The 18,866-nt window shown below is 46.0% G+C and overlaps 1 protein-coding gene across 4 annotated transcripts in view; it reads right to left on the bottom strand.

Moving 5' to 3' along the window:
- The window catches only part of IGFN1 (immunoglobulin like and fibronectin type III domain containing 1), a 65,294-nt gene that overhangs the window by 5,337 nt on the left and 41,091 nt on the right, over nucleotides 1-18,866 (bottom strand). For all 4 annotated transcript variants that reach the window (XM_075055070.1, XM_075055071.1, XM_075055072.1 and 1 more), the window contains 11 exons: nucleotides 18,745-18,858; nucleotides 17,552-17,723; nucleotides 16,663-16,935; nucleotides 8,742-15,308; nucleotides 6,243-6,367; nucleotides 5,295-5,436; nucleotides 4,518-4,814; nucleotides 3,592-3,891; nucleotides 2,486-2,659; nucleotides 1,460-1,588; nucleotides 678-980 (listed from right to left, as the gene is read on the bottom strand). In XM_075055070.1, the coding sequence (XP_074911171.1) occupies nucleotides 678-980; nucleotides 1,460-1,588; nucleotides 2,486-2,659; nucleotides 3,592-3,891; nucleotides 4,518-4,814; nucleotides 5,295-5,436; nucleotides 6,243-6,367; nucleotides 8,742-15,308; nucleotides 16,663-16,935; nucleotides 17,552-17,723; nucleotides 18,745-18,858 (8,596 nt within the window). The remainder of the gene's footprint in view (nucleotides 1-677; nucleotides 981-1,459; nucleotides 1,589-2,485; nucleotides 2,660-3,591; nucleotides 3,892-4,517; nucleotides 4,815-5,294; nucleotides 5,437-6,242; nucleotides 6,368-8,741; nucleotides 15,309-16,662; nucleotides 16,936-17,551; nucleotides 17,724-18,744; nucleotides 18,859-18,866) is intronic.

The following is an 18,866-nucleotide window of genomic DNA, read 5'->3' as shown; positions in this document are numbered from 1 at the left end:
GGAGTCTCCAGGCATAGGCCAAAAGTAGATATTTTCACTTAGGACCAAAGTTAAGGAATATGAATCCCTCACAGAATTATCTCTTAATTCTGTATTTCTGCAATGTTCCCAAAAAGCAGGAAAAAAACCCAGAGCCACATATTGTAAATAAAGATGAAAAAGTGAAAACGGAGAAAACTTTCAAACTAGAAAATTTACAAGGAAAATAAAGTTCACAAAATCCAACATAACAATTGCGATTTAAGAGACTGAAATAAAATATCTAATTCCACAAGACTGTATAAAAAAGGACTGAAAACTCTATTTTTCCCTTAAAAGAGCATGGGTAGGCATAAGGTATGTGTGGTTTCTGTCTGGCGATCATGACTGTGGTATAGCTCTGCACAGGGGGGAAAATGTAAATCTGAGGAGAAAATACAGTTTGGGGGTTCTTTTGTCATAATGAATCTTTAACATGAGCTGGACACTGTGCATTGCACATTTATTATCAGTTAAATCCTCAGAATTTCCTGATGAGTTGACCAAATAAGACCATACTCTAGAGGAAGTAGTATTTGTCCTTCTGCTACCGTCTGGGACTTGAAAGAAGATCGTCACAGTGACCTACAGACCTTGCCTGCATCCAGTTACCTGTAGAATGACCTCATTCATTCTGAAAGCAGCCCACTTTGACTTACCTACAGGGGGAGCAGCTTCGATGCAAGCTTCAAGCTCTGCGGCTTCTCCTGGGCCACTGTCATTGAGGGCTCTCACACGTAGGAAGTATATCTCTTTGGCTCGGAGGCCTTTCACTGTGTAAGTGGTCATCTCTATGGGAAGATTATTGCATTTGGTCCAGTTGAGGCTGTTAGAAGACCGCATCTCCACCTCATAGCCTTTCACATCACTCCCATCTTTTGCTTCAGGTCTCTTCCATGTCAAGGTGACACTAGTGCTGTCACTTTTGCTCACTTTAAGGTCCTGCACTTGACCTGGAGATTCTGAAAAAAGAAATTTTATTTAAATTCTTTTTCTAGGATTTCTGTCCCCTGTTTTCAGTCATTTCCTGAGATTCTCCAACATTCTTGAAGTGCACTGGATATCCAGCCTGCTGTCTTGCCTCCACCTTGTCCTAGTTCTTCAAAGCTGGATCCAGGTGCCTGCTCCTGCCAGCCATGCAGTACAATCTGCAACACCCCTGAATGGCGTGCAACCCATCCTGAATACTTCTCCACACTCCACGTAACTCCCACACAGGGACTCTGCCACATCTTGACTTAGACATCATACAGGAAATCTTTCCATTCCTTCCTCATGCTGATAGTGGATTCTCAGCCATGCAACATTCCCCAGGTATTTGATCTTTGTCTTCACATACTTTTACAAAACATTTAAAAACATCACCTCTCCACTAACATTGCCAGTCTACTTTCAGCTTTACGTATCCCCAAGCCAGAAGGATGGGGGGCAGTGCACTTACTGGTGGAATCCCGCGCAAAGACAGGCTGTGATGGTTCACTGGCATCTCCTATGCCAGCAGCATTGACAGCTGCCACACGAAATTCATACTGCAGACCTTTCTTGAGATTGGTCATTTTCAGCTTCTTGTCTGCAGAAAGAAAAGGAGCATGTTGGCTCAGGTGAACTCTTCCCCAAGCAGGAAATGCTGAGACAACAATGCTGTTCTTTACTCCATGTAGAATTGTGGACTGAATAATTCTCAAGATCCATGTATAAACGCTGTCACTGATTCCCCTGCTCTTCCCTATCCAAGTGCATGTGTACTTCTGGGACGTGTTCATTGCATTCCCTTTCAAATCAAACAGCACTGGAGAGCTATAAAGTTAGAGAAAGGATAAATACTGCTTTTCCTCATGGGATAATTCTAAAGTCTTCTATACCAGGTAAGAAGTCCTAGTTTGCACCCGACAGATAATGCTAGCTATAGTCAAAACACATTTTGGAGCTCATACAGATCACTTGGGTTTCTTTATATTCCTTGCATTTATAAATTCTTGTCTGCCAAGTTCCTACTGTGAGGACTAAGGACAGTAGTTCTGCATGTGAAGTGCAGACTTTAGTTCCAGAAATTGAAGATAGCAGTTTATCTATAGAGGAGCTACATCCCAGGATGCAGCAGTGACCTTCTCTGCACTCTTTTCCAGCCATATGCTTGCACACAGTCTAGAAAAGATCATAATCCTCCTCCCAGGCATTCAGCTGTATAAGAACCCAAGACCTGGCTTTGCTATGGCACAGCCGTGAAACGTTAGTTGTAAGAAAAATGTAGTTGTGAGAAAACATATACACTAGAGCTGTGAAAGATAAGAAGATAAAACTTCAGACCAGGGTAATACAGTTGCGATGGGGACAGTGAGCAGCTCACAAATTCAAGAGGAAAAACACTGATATGAAAAGGTGTAAGATCTTAAGCAGCTCCTGAACCCAGCTGACTTTTTTGCCATTTTAAAGTCTTCCAGTCTGTTCCAGGATTTAAGCTACCTACCTGCTATAGGCACATTGTTGACTGGCAGCCAGGTCATGGTACCCTTCTTGCGTTTTTGAACGATATATCCCACAATTCGGGAACTGCCAGTTTTACGAGGTGCTTTCCAGTGTATTGTGATGGTGTCTTTGCTGGCACTGACAATCTCAGGGGGATCTGGGGCACCAGGTGAAGCTAGAAAGAGATTAGTGTTTCATTATTAGCAGGTATATTTTAACTGCAAGATAAGAAAGCGTTCTGTGTCATTTCTTCTTTCAGTTTCCCTGAGGTATTCATATGGATGTGTTTTGAAAACCTGACTGAGACCTGAAGCTGTGTATCCTGTTCTCCACACAAACAGGATCCAGCATGCACCTCTGTTCCTGAATTTTGTTTTCATGAATGACCTGCTGTCATCACAACTGACAATTCCACTGTCAGCCTACGGAGTGAGGCATGTCATTCTTACATGGTAGGAAAAGTCAGCATTATTCTTACTTTTAATGACAGAAACTGGAAATGGAATGGATTTCCTTAGCCCTCTGCTAAAGTGTTCAAAATACAGGGCTTCTCATAATCATGAGAAGGGGAATGTAGAAAGAAGAAAATTAAAAACAGAATAGAGCATTGCTTTCTTGTTAGTACTACATTCATGGTCAAGGCAAAACTGTTCTAGTATTTAAACTCATTGAAGGACAAAGAATAGAATTAGCTGTTTGGAAATCAGGGGAATGAGGTGGTCATGCTGAAAAATGCTGCAAATACGGAGACACTCCTTTGCCTATGGAGTTAATAAAAGGCCTCACATGTTCCCTTTGTAGCCACATTGGGAAAAATTTCCTCTCATCTTGATGCATATTGCATTTCCCCCCATGAAACTTGCTTTCCAATTCAGAATGGAGCATGACTGAGAATGTAATGCCATCTCACTCAGCATCACCAAAGTCTGCAATAAACTTCTAGTCTTGATGTGCAATCTCCACAGATTCATGTGAAGACTTCACAGCCATGATTCAAGTTTAGCTCTGTAGCAACATCCAAAATGCAGTGAGTTTTCTTTGATGTCAGCTTTGATAATGAATTTCCCAGATGGTTGTCGAACACAGTTATGAAAAGTTCTTCCTTACCTTTACCGACAGCCTTCACTTCATCTGATTCCAGTGCGTCACTAGTTCCCTCGGCATTCACAGCTCGCACCCTGAAGTAGTAGCTCGTGTCTTGTTCCACTTTGTTAGTAGTGAAGGTAGTACAGCTCCTGGGGGTTTCTCCCAAAGTCACCCAGTCATTCTTGCCTACCTGCTGTCTCTCAACAATGTAGCGTTGCACTGGTTTGCCCCCATCATCCTTCGGAGGCTTCCACTGAATGGTGATGTTGTTTGCAGAGCTTTCTACAATTTTGATGGGTCCTGCAGGTGGCTGTGGCTTGTCTGAAAAGATGAACACAGAGAGAATGCAAGTTGACTCCAGACCCAGACGTGCTCCCGGGTTTGGAGCAGACACTGTCTCTTGCTCACCAGCTGGGACACTCAGTTTCTGATGGAATACATGCATACATGCAGAATGAGGGCTGGACATTTGAATTGCCTCTTCAAAACTTCCACTCTTCTAACTTTTGATAAGGGGGACAGGGGGAAAACCCAGCCCTTGCTCCATGGGCTAATTGTTCTCATAAGCTCTGCACCAGTTCAGCTTGCTTGTAAGGAAGAACACTATTTCCGGTCTTCCAAAAGAGCACAGACATTTATGGTAGGGCTGAATTTGGCCTTGATAATCTATTTTAGATTTGACTGTTGCACATAGTCCCATCTCCCACAGTCACCATTCAAAACTCAGCTGCTGAGGCTGTGCAAAACCAAACTAGATTTGTGTCACCTTGTACTAAAGGGCAAGAAACATGTCAGCAATCTTTGCTTGTACCCTGATTTAGTGGAAAATTACAGTCTTGTTCACCTTGGAATACCCAGTAGCTCCAAATAAGATTGTCACCAGTGTTAATGGGTTCCCTGCCTAACCTTTATCATGAAAGCCACAGTGGATGTTATGGGGCTCTTACCTATTACCACAAGCTTTAAGTTGATCTCCAGGACCCCACTGTCATTCTTCAGCCTGACTTGGTAATCCCCACAGTCCTTTCTCTCACTGCTGGAGATGGACAGCATGGTAAAGGTCTCTGTTTTATCAACACGAATCCTTGCGTCATCTACTAGCTCCATTCTGTCCTTTAGCCACGTTGCTCTGATTGGCAGCCGGCCCTCAAAAGGGATCTTGATTTTTACTTTCTGCCCTGCCTTGGCCACAGTAGGAACACTTGTTAAGTTTTTGAGGAGAACTTTGTCAACCTGTGGAGGATCTAAGCAGGTGATACAAGGCCATTAAAAACTGCAATTCAAAGAGGGTAAGACTCACCTTGGAGGGAAAGGCTTCCCTTATGATGTTGCCAATAACGCTTAGAAGCTCACAACATTTGGACTTTCATCTTTAGTTGCATGCTCAGTGCTTCACATACATACACGTACTTTGCTACAGGATAATTATCACGAAGAATACTATCCTTTTCACTGGAGCAAATTTTTCATAGGCAATACACTAAACACAAGAATGAAGAATCTGGTCTGATAAAGTGTTATGTGCACCCCAAAAATCTTTGACTTAATAATTAGAAGCTATTCAGGAAGGCTCCCTAGTTAAAATTGTAAAGACATAATGCACCAACCTGTACAAAAACTGTCTCCCATTTACATGGTAATTCTTTATAATAAAGTTGTCTCAATAACCAACTATAGGTCCTGAGAAAATGTATTACATTTAGAGGTAGTTTGAATACACTCACCTTCAACAAAAATTGAAGCTTCAGTTTTTATATCTCCACCTTCAAACCTGTATTTCCCAGCATGAATATCTTCTACTTTGTTAATAATTAGCTTGTGGACTAGACCTTCCTTTTCAAAAAGGACTCCATCCATGTTTGTTAACTACAAGGTAGAGCACAGAGACCCATTCTTAAAAAAAAAAAAAAAGGAAAAAAAAGGGCAATCCAAACTTTAACTGGACAGACAAAAATTTGGAATGTAATTGAAAAGACTTATGAATGACATGCATGTTTAATTACAATAATATTCTGGGATTACTCATCTGGTAACACTGCATATAAGCATTATTAATATACTCCCCACAAAGACTTGATACAAAGTCTACTAAAATAAATTTTAGTAAAATCTCCAAGCTCTCTATTCTTAATGACAAAATCCTTGACCCATGCTCAAGTATGACACCTCAGAACTCCTACATCCAGTATCATCTGGATCCCACAAGTGGAATTAATCTTCAGTGTTGTTTTGGAACATAGAATATGATGTCTATGCTTGACCTTAAGCACTACTTTGAAAGAGCACTCTTCGTGTTATTCCTGCCTGAAGATCCTTTGAAGATCTTTTCCCTCTCTTTTTGCATATTTCTCTCATTCACCAAGGAAAAGAAAAAGGACTGCATTGCAAGGAAGAGATCCACACCATCTCCACCCATGAAAAAGAATGGAAAACACAAAGCCTCCTGCTGTCAGCAAGAATGGAAATGTCTTGTAACAGGAAGGGGGAGAAATCTTGCTGGGTTTCTATCAAGAATTTTATTATCAACGGGATCCTGCAGAATCCTTCCAGGGCCATGCTCAGACTACAGTAAGACTGGCAGAGGAAAAGACACCTTGACACAACACTTAAGGAGTAGAACCAGAGAGCAGAGCCTTGCTAAACAAAGAAACCAGTAGCTAGAGGACACCTACCTTTAATCCATCTTTAAACCAGGTTCCTGTCACTTCATGTTTACTGACAGTACAAGACAGCTCAGCTGGTTCCCCTTTCAGGACTCTGACATCAAGTAACTGTTTGTTGACATAACAGCGTGGTGCTGAACATTCAGAAAAGAAAGTGTTGAAAAGATGCTAACTCTGTGTTACATCAACAGAGAGAAATATATAAATGAAAATGCACGTGCATGTGAGGAGAAAAGAGAGCTTTTTAAAAAAGTATATACTGTAGCCATAACAGGTTTTGTACCACAACACTGTGGGCCAGCTTGCGTAAACTCGTTGCACTGAAGGGACGTGCCAGCTGGCCTGCATACAATGTAGTCCTAACATCAGCCTAACGGGCAATGGATTCATCACAAATCACATTATCCATCTACAGATTTGCTATTTTAGGTCTGTGCTAATTGTCTTGGCTCCCTCTACAGCCAGCAGGAAAAAATAGGCTACTCCAGGATATGGATATACTACTTCATCATTCTTTTCCTCTGCATTGACCAGATACAGGGCTGCCCAACCACTTCGCCCTAAACCGCCCCAAGTCACACTATTCTCTAGCCCCTGTATTCCTCTTTCCCTTCCCAAGTTCTTCTCCACTAACATCCTCATCCCCTCTCTAATAAACATCCCACCTCCTTCCTCATTAACTCCAATTTTGTTTTTACTTCCTTATTTATAGCTATGTTTTGTTTGCCTTGATAATTTCTAAGTTGTCAGCAATTCTATTAGGTGAATATACCCCTTCGGTTATACATTTCTACAGTTTTCACATTATCATCTTGCTAGTGTAGCCACTGGTCTTAGCCGAACGGCTGCATACACATTTGTCCTGGTTTCAGCTGGAATAAAGTTTATTTTCTTCTTATCAGCTGGTACAGTGCTGTGTTTTGGATTTAGGATGAGAATAATGTTGATAACACACTGATGTTTTAGTATAAACACTGGTTAGCAACAACTAAGTCAAGGACTTTTCTAGCTTTTCATACCGCCCTGCCAGGAGAGGCTAGGAGTGCATAAGAAACTGGGAGGGGACACAGCAAGGACAGCTGACCCAATGTCCTGGTTTCAGCCAGGATGGAGTTAACTGTCTTCCTAGTAGCTGGTACAGTGCTATGTTTTGAGTTCAGTATGTGAAGAATGTTGATAACACTGATGTTTTCAGTTGTTGCTCAGTAGTGTTTAGACTATGGTCGGGGATTTTTCAGCTTCTCATGCCCAGCCAGGGCACCTGACCCAAACTGGCCAACGGTGTATTCCATACCATGTGACGTCCCATCTAGTTTAGGAACTGGGAAGGGGGGGGCAGGGAATCGCCGCTCGGGGACTGGCTGGGTGTCGGTCGGCGGGTGGTGAGCAATTGCCCTGCACATCATTTGTACATTTCAATCCTTTTATTACTACTGTTGTCATTATATTAGTGTTATCATTATCATTATTAGTTTCTTCTTTTCTGTTCTATTAAACCATTCTTATCTCAACCCAGGAGTTTTACTTCTTTTCCCGATTTTCTCCCCCATCCCACTGGATGGGGGAGGAGTGAGTGAGCAGCTGCGTGGTGTTTAGTTGCTGGCTGGGGTTAAACCACGACACCCAAACAAGCCAAAGGGGTATTCCATACCATATTACATCATGCCCAATATATAAACTGGGGGGAGTTGGCAGGTGGGCACCATGGCTCAGGGATTGGCTGGGCATCGGTCAGCGGGTGGTGAGCAATTGTATTGTGCAACACCTGTTCTGTATATTCTATTATTAGTAGTAGTATTCTTTTCCCTTCTTTTTCTGTCCTGTTAAACTGTCTTTATCTCAAGCCACGAGTTTTACTTCTTTCCCCCTCCCGATTCTTTCCCCAGCATGCGGGGTATGGGGGGGAGTGAGCGAGCAGCTGCGTGGTGCTTAATTGCCAGCTGGGGTTAAACCAGGACAACATTACTCTCCTTTTACTATATGCAACACCTTATTATTTCTGATGTTACAAGAGTAAAGAGCTCTTTATATTAGGCCCAATGTGCATATTAATCCAATATAAGCAGGCACAGATTTGTTCCCAGAACTTTGAAAACCACAGATCTTTGCACTAGATGTTAGAACAAATAAAGTGAAACAATAAGTTTTAAATTGGAACAACATCAAAGAAACATGGCCACATTCCTTGCAACTATATATGAACTAGTATGTTTGTGAACTGAAGTCTGTTCCATGTGGATCTGAATTATTTATTTGAATGAACAGATACCTGTTTTAGATAATTTAAACAAAGATTATTTAGACTTTTAAGGCAGTTGGATCTGAGCAAATTGTATAAGGTCAAACAGAAAATCAGTGGTAGAATTAGGAACGGATTGCAGTATAATCAAATTTCTACATATAGCTACATTTGTCTAAACCGTAAGATTCAATTTCACTCCAGGATTAGGAACATGAGTATCAAAATGCAAAGACCAGCAATACAGAAGTCATCAATTAAACACGTACCTTTCAGATCATCTAGGCAATAACGTCTTCTTTTTCCCATACTTTCTGTATTCTTCAATAAATCATTTGCTTTAGTATCAAGGCTGGCTTCCTGTTTTCTCTGGTTTATTGAAGGAGGTCCACCATAATAATCTGACATCTGACCATAATCCAACGAACCTTGACCATAACCACCTGAATTCCTCCCATCAACAGATCTGTTATGGGATTTACTCCCTGCCCCTCCAAAGGCAGAATTTTTGCCATAAAGGGAGCCTAAGTGTCCTAAATCTCTGCCCTCACTCCTGGCATCTCTTTGGCCTGAAAGTGAATCTCTGTCATCAGATGAACCTTTGTTCCCTGATGCTCTGAATTCACTATCAGTGCCCTTTCCAGTTTTACCTCCCATAGAAGATTTGCCAGAATGTGAATCCAACCCATATTCACCACCTCGTCCAACAGCACCTACCACACCTTCTTTACCAGGGACAGAATGTAACTCCCTTTCATCACCTCCCAACCTGCCAACACCACCCACACCAGCCCTGGCTCCAGCTGAGCCACTGTCCTTGCCATAGGGAGACCCAGCTCCCCGTATTGCAGAGCCAATGACACCACCACCTTTTGAGGAAAAGCCATTGCCTGCTGCTCCTCCTTGAGCTCTGCTCAGCAAAGCATCCCTGCCATGGCGAGATCCCAATGCTTCTTCACCTCTAAAAGGAAAATGAGCAGCTCCTGCCACAGCCCCAGCTGGGAGACCATCCTTTCCATATGGACATCCAGACCTACCAAAACCAGCTCCACCACTACCAGCTCCAGCTCCCATTCCCACCGGAAGACCATCTTTTCCATAAGGAGAACCAATTCCCTGTGCACCAGCTACCACAGAACCACCAAGACCTACTCCAGCAGCCCCAGCTGGGAGACCATCCTTTCCATAGGGAGACCCAACTCCCCCTGCACCAGCTACACCAGCACCACCAATGCCAGCCCCAGCTGGGAGACCATCCTTTCCATAGGGAGACCCAAATCCCCCTGCACCAGCTACACCAGCACCACCAATGCCAGCTCCAGCAGGGAGACCATCCTTTCCATAGGGAGACCCAAATCCCCCTGCACCAGCTACACCAGCACCACCAATGCCAGCTCCAGCAGGGAGACCATCCTTTCCATAGGGAGACCCAAATCCCCCTGCACCAGCTACACAAGCATCACCAATGCCAGCCCCAGCTGGGAGACCATCCTTTCCATAGGGAGACCCAACTATCCCTGCACCAGCCATACTACCAAAACTTGCTCCAGCTAGGAGAGCATCCTTTCCATAAGGATACCCAACTCCCCCTATACCCGCTACACCACTGACACCAGCGCTAGCTGGTAGACCATCCTTTCCATATGGAGAACCAACTCCCCCTGCACCAGCTATGCCAGCACCACCAATGCCAGCCCCAAGTGGGAGACCATCCTTTCCATAGGGAGACCCAACTCCCCCTGCACCAGCTACACCAGCACCACCAATGCCAGCTCCAGCTGGGAGACCATCCTTTCCATAGGGAGACCAAACTCCACCTGCACCACCTACCCCAGTACCACCAGCCCCAGCCCCAGCTGGGAGGCCCTCCTTTCCATAGGGACTCTCAACTCCCCCTACACCATCTACACCAGAAACACTAACACCAGGACCACCAACAGCGGCTCCAGCAGGGACAGCATCCTTTCCATAGGGAGAGCCAATTCCCCTTGCACTAGGTACACCACCAATGCCTGCCCCAGCTGGGACACCATCCTTTCCATAGGGAGACCCAACTCCCCCTGCACCAGCTACACCAGCACCACCAGCACCCGCACCAGCTGGGACACCATCCTTTCCACAGGGAGCCCAAACTCCCCCTGCACCAGCACCCCCAATGCCAGCCGAAGCTGGGAGACCATCCTTTCCGTATGGAGACCCAACTTCCCCTGCACCAGCTACACCAGCACCGCCAATGCCAGGCCCAGCTGGGAGACCATCCTTTCCATAGGGAGACCCAACTCCCCCTGCACCAGCTATACCACCAACACCTGCTCCAACTGAGAGACCATCTTTTCCATAAGGAGACACAACTCCCCCGCCACCAGCTACACCAGCCCCACCAACACCAGCGCCAGCTGGGAGACCGTCCTTTCCATAGGGAGACCCAACTCCCCCTGCACCAGCTACACCAGCACCACCAATGCCAGCCCCAGCTGGGACACCATCCTTTCCATAGGGAGACGCAAATCCCCCTGCACCAGCTGCATCAGCTGCACCAGCTGCATCAGCTACACCAGCCCCAGCTGGGACACCATCCTTTTCATATGGAGATCCAACTCCCCCTGCACCAGCTACACCAGCACCACCAATGCCAGCCCCAGCTGGGAGACCATCCTTTCCATAGGGAGACCCAACTCCCCCTGCACCAGCTATACCACCAACACCTGCTCCAGCTGGGAGACCATCCTTTCCATAGGGAGACCCAACACCCCCTGCACCAGCTATACCACCAACACCGGCTCCAACTGGGACACCATCTTTTCCATAAGGAGACACAACTCCCCCTGCACCAGCTACACCAGCCCCACCAACACCAGCGCCAGCTGGGAGACCATCCTTTCCATAGGGAGACCCAACTCCCCCTGCACCAGCTACACCAGCACCACCAGCACCAGCGCCAGCTGGGACACCATCCTTTCCATAGGGAGACCCAACTATCCCTGCACCAGCTACACCACCAACACCTGCTCCAGCTGGGAGACCATCTTTTCCATAGGGAGACCCAACTCCCCCTGCACCAGCTGCATCAGCTACACCAGCGCCAGCTGGGAGACCATCCTTTCCATATGGAGATCCAACTCCCCCTGCACTAGCTACACCAGCACCACCAATGCCAGCCCCAGCTGGGAGACCATGCTTTCCATAGGGAGACCCAACTATCCCTGCACCAGCTACACCACCAACACCTGCTCCAGCTGGGAGACCATCCTTTCCATAGGGAGACCCAACTCCCCCTGCACCAGCTGCATCAGCTACACCAGCCGCAGCTGGGACACCATCCTTTCCATAGGGCGACGCAAATCCCCCTGCACCAGCTGCATCAGCTACACCAGCCCCAGCTGGGAGACCATCCTTTCCATAGGGAGACCCAACTCCCCCTGCACCAGCTACACCAGCACCACCAATGCCAGCGCCAGCTGGGAGACCATGCTTTCCATAGGGAGACCTAACTCCTCCTGCACCAACTATACCACCAACACCTGCTCCAGCTGGGAGACCATCCTTTCCATAGGGAGACGCAAATCCCACTGCACCAGCTGCATCAGCTACACCAGCCCCAGCTGGGACACCATCCTTTCCGTAGGGAGACCCAACTGCCCCTGCACCAGCATGACCAATGCCAGCCCCAACTGGGAGTCCATCCTTTCCATAGGGAGACCCAACTATCCCTGCACCAGCTACACCACCAACACCTGCTCCAGCTGGGAGACCATCCTTTCCATAGGGAGACCCAACTCCCCCTGCACCATCTACTCCAGTACCAGCTGGGAGACCATCCTTTCCATAGGGAGACCCAAATCCCCCTGCACCAGCTATACCACCAACACCTGCTCCAACTGGGAGACCATCTTTTCCATAAGGAGACACAACTCCCCCTGCACCAGCTACACCAGTCCCACCAACATCAGCCCCAGCTGGGAGACCATCCTTTCCATAGGGAGACCCAACTCCCCCTACACCAGCTATACCACCAACACCTGCTCCAACTGGGACACCATCTTTTCCATAAGGAAATCCAACCCCTCCTGCACCAGCTACACCAGCACCACCAATGCCAGCGCCAGCTGGGAGACCATCCTTTCCATACGGAGACCCAACTGTCCCTGCCCCAGCTACTCCAGCACCAGCTGGGAGACCATCCTTTCCATAGGGAGACCCAACTCCCCCTGCACCAGCTACACCAGCACCACCAGCACCCGCACCAGCTGGGACACCATCCTTTCCACAGGGAGACCCAAGTCCCCTGGCACCAGCTATACCACCAACACCCGCTCCAACTGGGACACCATCTTTTCCATACGGAGATACAACTCGCCCTGCACCAGCTACACCAGCCCCACCAACGCCAGCGCCAGCTGGGAGACCATCCTTTCCATATGGAGACCCAACTCCCCCTGCCCCAGCTACACGAGCACTGCCAATGCCAGCCCCAGCTGGGAGACCATCCTTTCCATAGGGAGACCCAAATCCCCCTGCACCAGCTACACCAGCACCACCAATGCCAGCCACAGCTGCGAGACCATCCTTTCCATAGGGAGACCCAAGTGCCGCTGCACCACCCACACCTGGACCAGCCCCAACTGCAACACCATCCTTTCCATATGGAGACCCAAATCCCCCTTCACCAGCAGCACCACCAGCAATGCCTGCCCCAGCTGGAAGACCATCCTTTCCATATGGAGATCCAACTTCCCATGCACCAGGTACACCAGCACCAATACCTGCTTGAGCTGGAAGACCATCTTTTCCATAGGGAGATCCAATACCTACAAAACGTGCTACACCACCACCACCGACACCTGCACCAATTGGAACACTATCCTTTCCATACGGATGCCAAACAGCCCCTGCACCAGCACCACCAATGTCTGTTCCAGCTGGGAGACCATCCTTTCCATAAGGAGACCCAAATCCCCCTGCACCAGCTACACCAGCCCCACCAACACCTGCTCCAGCTGGGAGACCATCCTTTCCATAGGGAGACCCAACTCCCCCTACACCAGCTACACCAGTACCACCAGCACCAGCCCTAGCAGGGAGACCATCCTTTCCATAGGGAGACCCAACTATCCCTGCACCAGCTACACCAGCACCACCAACGCCAGCCCCAACTGGAAGACCATCCTTTCCATATGGAGACCAAACTCCCCCTGCACCAGCTACATCAGCACCACCAATGCCAGTCCCAGCTGGGACACCATCCTTTCCATAGGGAGATCGAACTCCTCCTGTACCAGCTACACCAGCACCACCAACACCAGGCCCAGCTGGGAGACCATCATTTCCATAGGGAGACCCAACTCCTCCTGCACCAGCAACACTAACATCAGCCCCAGCTGGGAGACCATCCTTTCCATACGGAGACCCAACTCCCCCTGCACCAGCTGCACCAGCACCACCAATGCCAGCTCCAGCTGGGAGACCATCCTTTCCATAGGGAGACCCAACTCCCCCTGCACCAGCAACACCAATGCCTGCTCCAGCTGGGAGACCATCTTTTCCATAGGGAGACCCAACTGCCCCTGCACCAGCTACACCAGCACCAACAACGCCAGCCCCAGCTGGGAGACCATCTTTTCCATAGGGAGACCCAACTCCCCTTGCACCAGCAACACCAATGCCAGCCCCAGCGGGGAGACCATCTTTTCCATAGGGAGACCCAACTCCCCCTGCACTAGCTACACCAGCACCACCAATGCCAGCCCCAGCGGGGAGACCATCCTTTCCATATGGAGGTCCAACAGCCCCTGCACCAGCTACAGCAGCACTGCCAATACTTGCTCCAACTGTCCGACCATCTGTACCATACAGAGCCTCCATTTCCCCTATATAACTGCCATCTGCACCAGATATAGCCCCATGTCCATCTGGAAGAAGCCCTGGGCTATAGAGCAAGTCAGACCTTCCTTCCTGCCCTAAATGACTGCTGGCATGAAGTGTCAGGCCATCCTTGCCATAGGGAGTCCCTGTTTGTCCTTCTCTGTTTATATTTGCTCCATTCATATCAAGTACAGTGGGCAGACCATCCTTGCCATAGGGGGACTTCATTCCTCCTGCAATCTCAGTACCTGCAGCATTTTTTCTAGCTCCAGACCCTGGACTAGTCCTACTTAACAGGTCACCCTTACCACCCTTACCATCTCCCACTCCTGTTGAATCAGGATCGAGCCTGTTTAACACAGAACTTCCATCAGTAGCACCTAATCTCCCAACATGTCCAAAGCCAGCTCTGTACCTACTATCACCTAATTTACCATCCTTGCCATGCTGAGAGCTCACTCCTTCTCCATTATCCATGTCAATGTTAACAGCATCCACCATACCATCATCTCTGCCATCTGCAGAATACCATTCACCTGCTCCTCCTAATTCATCACCAGTATCTGCTCTGCCTGTCACAGAATCCTTGCCACGGAAAGTCCTTAATCCAGTTTTGCCTCCTAAGCCTTTTAATCCAAAGTTACTACCATCATTTGTCATTGAGTCTCCACCTAGGTCTGCTCCAGAAAACTGCCCAAACCCCATCCTTCCATTTCTGTGGGGTCCGTATAGCCCATCTTTTCCCAAAAATCTATGGTTTCCATCAACATCAGTGGAGTGTCCTTCACTGCCAATTTGACCATTTCTATACCAGCCATCTTTTTCCATGTCAGTGTCCATAAGATGATCTTCATCACCAATATATTCTCTGCGTCGAAGTTTCTTAGCCCTGTCTTTATCTGGCAATGTTTCTTTCAGCCACTCAGATTTCTGTCTTTCACCTCCTTCACCCTGTCTCCTCTTTCCTTTGGCATCTGTATTGAAGAGAAATTGTTTGATTGGAGGAGATATAATTTACAGGAAAAGAGAGGAAAAAAAAAAAAAGGACAGACAATCAATAGGTCATGTACTGCATCAACAACCAAAGAAAATGTGTTAGCATTTGTTATAATTTCATTCTAGGACACAGAAGCATAATATATTTAAATAAACTTAAATTCAGTTCAAATCCTAATTTTTTCAGTATCACATTCAGACATAATTTTACATTTCTTGGTTAAAAAGACAATTATTTTTAGTGGAAACATGCTTGTTAAAACAAACAAACAAACAAAAAAAGCAGAAAACCAAGACAAATTTCCAGCATGACTGGTCTAATTTGAGGGACTTAGATTGTATCTGGAATTCATTAGCTCCTTCTGCCTTCTCCCTCCAGCCCTGGAGGAGTTAGAGAATATCCCATGCACAGAGCAGTCATCAGTTCCCACCCTTGAATTAGGATCTCACTGGTACTGAGGCAACTTGCACATCTGGCATCCTGGCATTTTAGAGATGGCCAACCTGAAGACTAAAGATTCCAGTTCTGTGAATAGCTTTGTATTAATCTCAAATTCAGGCTTTTCTGAGAGCAGGTCACTCACTGTTTTGATTTCCCAGCTAGAAATCATTTCTGTAGAGCATTAACAGCTCAATGAAATCAGTGGGCAGTTTTTTGTATGTCATACTCAACCTGCACTGTTTCTGAAAGGTCATCGAAAAAGCCTTTCTGAAAGAGGCCACCTTTTGCTGCAGCAGGATCTCAAAAGAAACCAAAGCAACTACCTTTCAGAAGCAAAAAAATACGAGCCAGCTAACTATTAATCTGCTTGCACTGAAAGGAGTGTTTCCCATCTTCCCAGCTTCCTTTGAGCTTCTTCTAACACATTTAACCTCTAATTTGGAAAGAAAAATACTATCTAGCAAGATAGTATTGAATAGTATTGTGTGGTGGTGCATATTGGTAGAATAGAATTGATAGTATTGAAAGCTCCTTGATGCCCTGTATGCTGTACTGTGTTCACATAGTGACAGCTTCATCAAATATCCAGGCTGAGATATGGAGCATTTTTCAATAACTGATAGAGAACATGCTACTTCATAGTAGCTGTAGAGTAAATTAGCCAATAGGATTTGTCAGGACTAATAAAAAGGGAAAAATTTGTCTCATCTGAAGAAGAAAGAGGGTCTAACCTAGACCTTCATTTTTCTAAATATAATTTAGGAACTAGAGGCTCCACAATTCATTTCTCAGAGTAGAATCATCTCAATGAGCAATCAGGCAGTGAGAGGAATATTATTTTGTTAACACATCTCAAGCCAACATTATGGGAATAATACAGTGTCACTTACACTCTACAATAAGCCAGGCATTTGAGGAGCAGAGTCCAGTGTCGAGGGTGTACATGCCATTGTCAGAGGGCACAACATTTTTGATAATCAGCTGGTGGGTCAGACCATCAGGTGTTACGGAGATCTGGTGCTTCTCACTTGCCTCAAGGAGGTGGGTTCTGTGTAGCCACACAGCATCGTAACAGGGTGTGCGTAGGATACAATCAAAGACAGCATCTTCTTCCTCAGAACAACGCACATCACTGAGTGGCTGCTGAAATCTCACAGGGATGGCTGCAATGGAAAAATAAAAAGCTATAGAAAGGAAACAGAGAGCTATTTCTGTCTTCCAAGAAAAACTTTTTGCAGCTAAAGGAAGAAAGACAGACAGGAACTTGCCATGCATGTGAGCATTGGTTTAAGCAGAAAATGTTAAAATTGAGATGTGCTCCTGTGCCCAGTTCTACAGGACAAAAAGGCAGAAAAGTAGATTTTTGTGTTTATTATCTTCTGAGACAGTTATACCACACATCACTGATGTGGTGATAATTTGTAGTCAATGTATTTCAGCAGCATGATACTTGTATCGAGTTGGTGGTTATTATTCTGAGCTTACAAAAGGAAACTATAGCATGGGGTAAGTTAAGGTATTTGCTCACTGTCATCCAGAAGCCAGAGCCAAACTGGTACTTGAACCTAGTCCTTTGCACTACAAATGCAACACCCGTATCCCATAATCACTCTCCTGCTCTTTTTCACCTGTGTACGAGGAGCCCTTATTTGGCAACACAAAAACAGTCTTCTGTAGTTATCAGTTTTTACTCCTGAGCTTTGCATATGCTCCTAGATAAAATTTTCCAGCAAAACTTGTTACAGTTGCACATCACATACATGTAACTCAATTCCTTACATTCAGCATCCAGTTCAGTTGAGAAAACAGGTACATCCTCCACTCTGACTTGATACACGCCTGCATCTTCTGGCTGCACATCGTTGACAATGAAGCTATACCTTTTTCCAATTCGCCTCAGGCAGTGCTTTCTGTATTCATCCCCTGTTCCATATCTGAGCCTCTCACCATCCTAGAAAGAAAAATGTACTCTTAAAGGCAATGCACAACTAGTGCAAGGCATTTCAAACAAATGAGGCCAAATTTGTGCTACAACCACCTTATTCATATAAATGATTAACAACAGAGAAGTCTACACTCTATTACTACTTACAGCGGACAGCTCTAAGTGGACCAGACTCATTGCTTATGTAACACACAGGCAATAATATTTGCAGTAAGTCAGTCCTGCACAGAACAGAGCATCAGACTCCCAAACTAGGCAAAACAATAGTACTAGCTTACATAAGGTTTTGAAGCTTAACTAATACACAGTTACTGTAACTTTGAAGACAAAGTAGTTTCTTTGCTTAGATTTTAGCATCCTCATAGATGGACAAGCAGGCGAGGTCACCACTTTCCTATCTGTAACACACTGGGGTTACCTTCGCGTTGTGGCTGCATAGACTTCATGTCATGCATTTGATTCAGAAGTTCATAGAGTTAGTCTGACCTCCTCTTTAATAAATTCTGATTTCCCCTGTATTAAAGCCACTAACCACAGTTTGACTGAAATGTATCTTCCAGAAAAACATCCACAGCACTTATCACCTGGGGTTCACATCAGACTAACTACACAATTAGACAGGATGTTTCACTTCCTTGAGATCTTCTTTCACAGCAGTGAGTTATAATGGAATAACACACGTGAAAAGGTGAATAAAATCTTTTTTCTTCTTATATGAGACTGCATAATTTCTGCTGCCTGAAAGACACTCTTAGAATTTCCTCTTACCGGAAGAGTTCTTGAAGTCAAAAGGATGTCAGTAACTGACTGTTTCCCCTGTACTTGGATCTACAAATCCCAAGTGATAATCACCACCAAAGACTACCTGGACCCTCACACCAGGTAACCCAACTGATGAAGGATTCCTCAATGGACAGACAACTTTAAGAAGTATATTTTCTTTCAGCCACTGCTCAGCAGATCAAACATTTTATGTAGAAGACTTCAGTGGCTACTATGAGCTGGTCAACTCATCTCGCCCCCTCACCTTAAGCAGATAAACTTTGCTGTTGCGATTTTTCAGGTCCATCACCAGACTGAATGTAGCTTTTCCATCCTTGTTGACTTTGATGTGTTCAAAGTTTTTGATACTGTGTAGTAACTGCAAAG

This window comes from Buteo buteo, chromosome 23 (assembly GCF_964188355.1).
Source record: "Buteo buteo chromosome 23, bButBut1.hap1.1, whole genome shotgun sequence".
Lineage (NCBI taxonomy): Eukaryota > Metazoa > Chordata > Aves > Accipitriformes > Accipitridae > Buteo > Buteo buteo.
The sequence above is the reverse complement of the archived record's forward strand: the minus strand, read 5'-3'. Positions and strand labels throughout refer to the sequence as shown.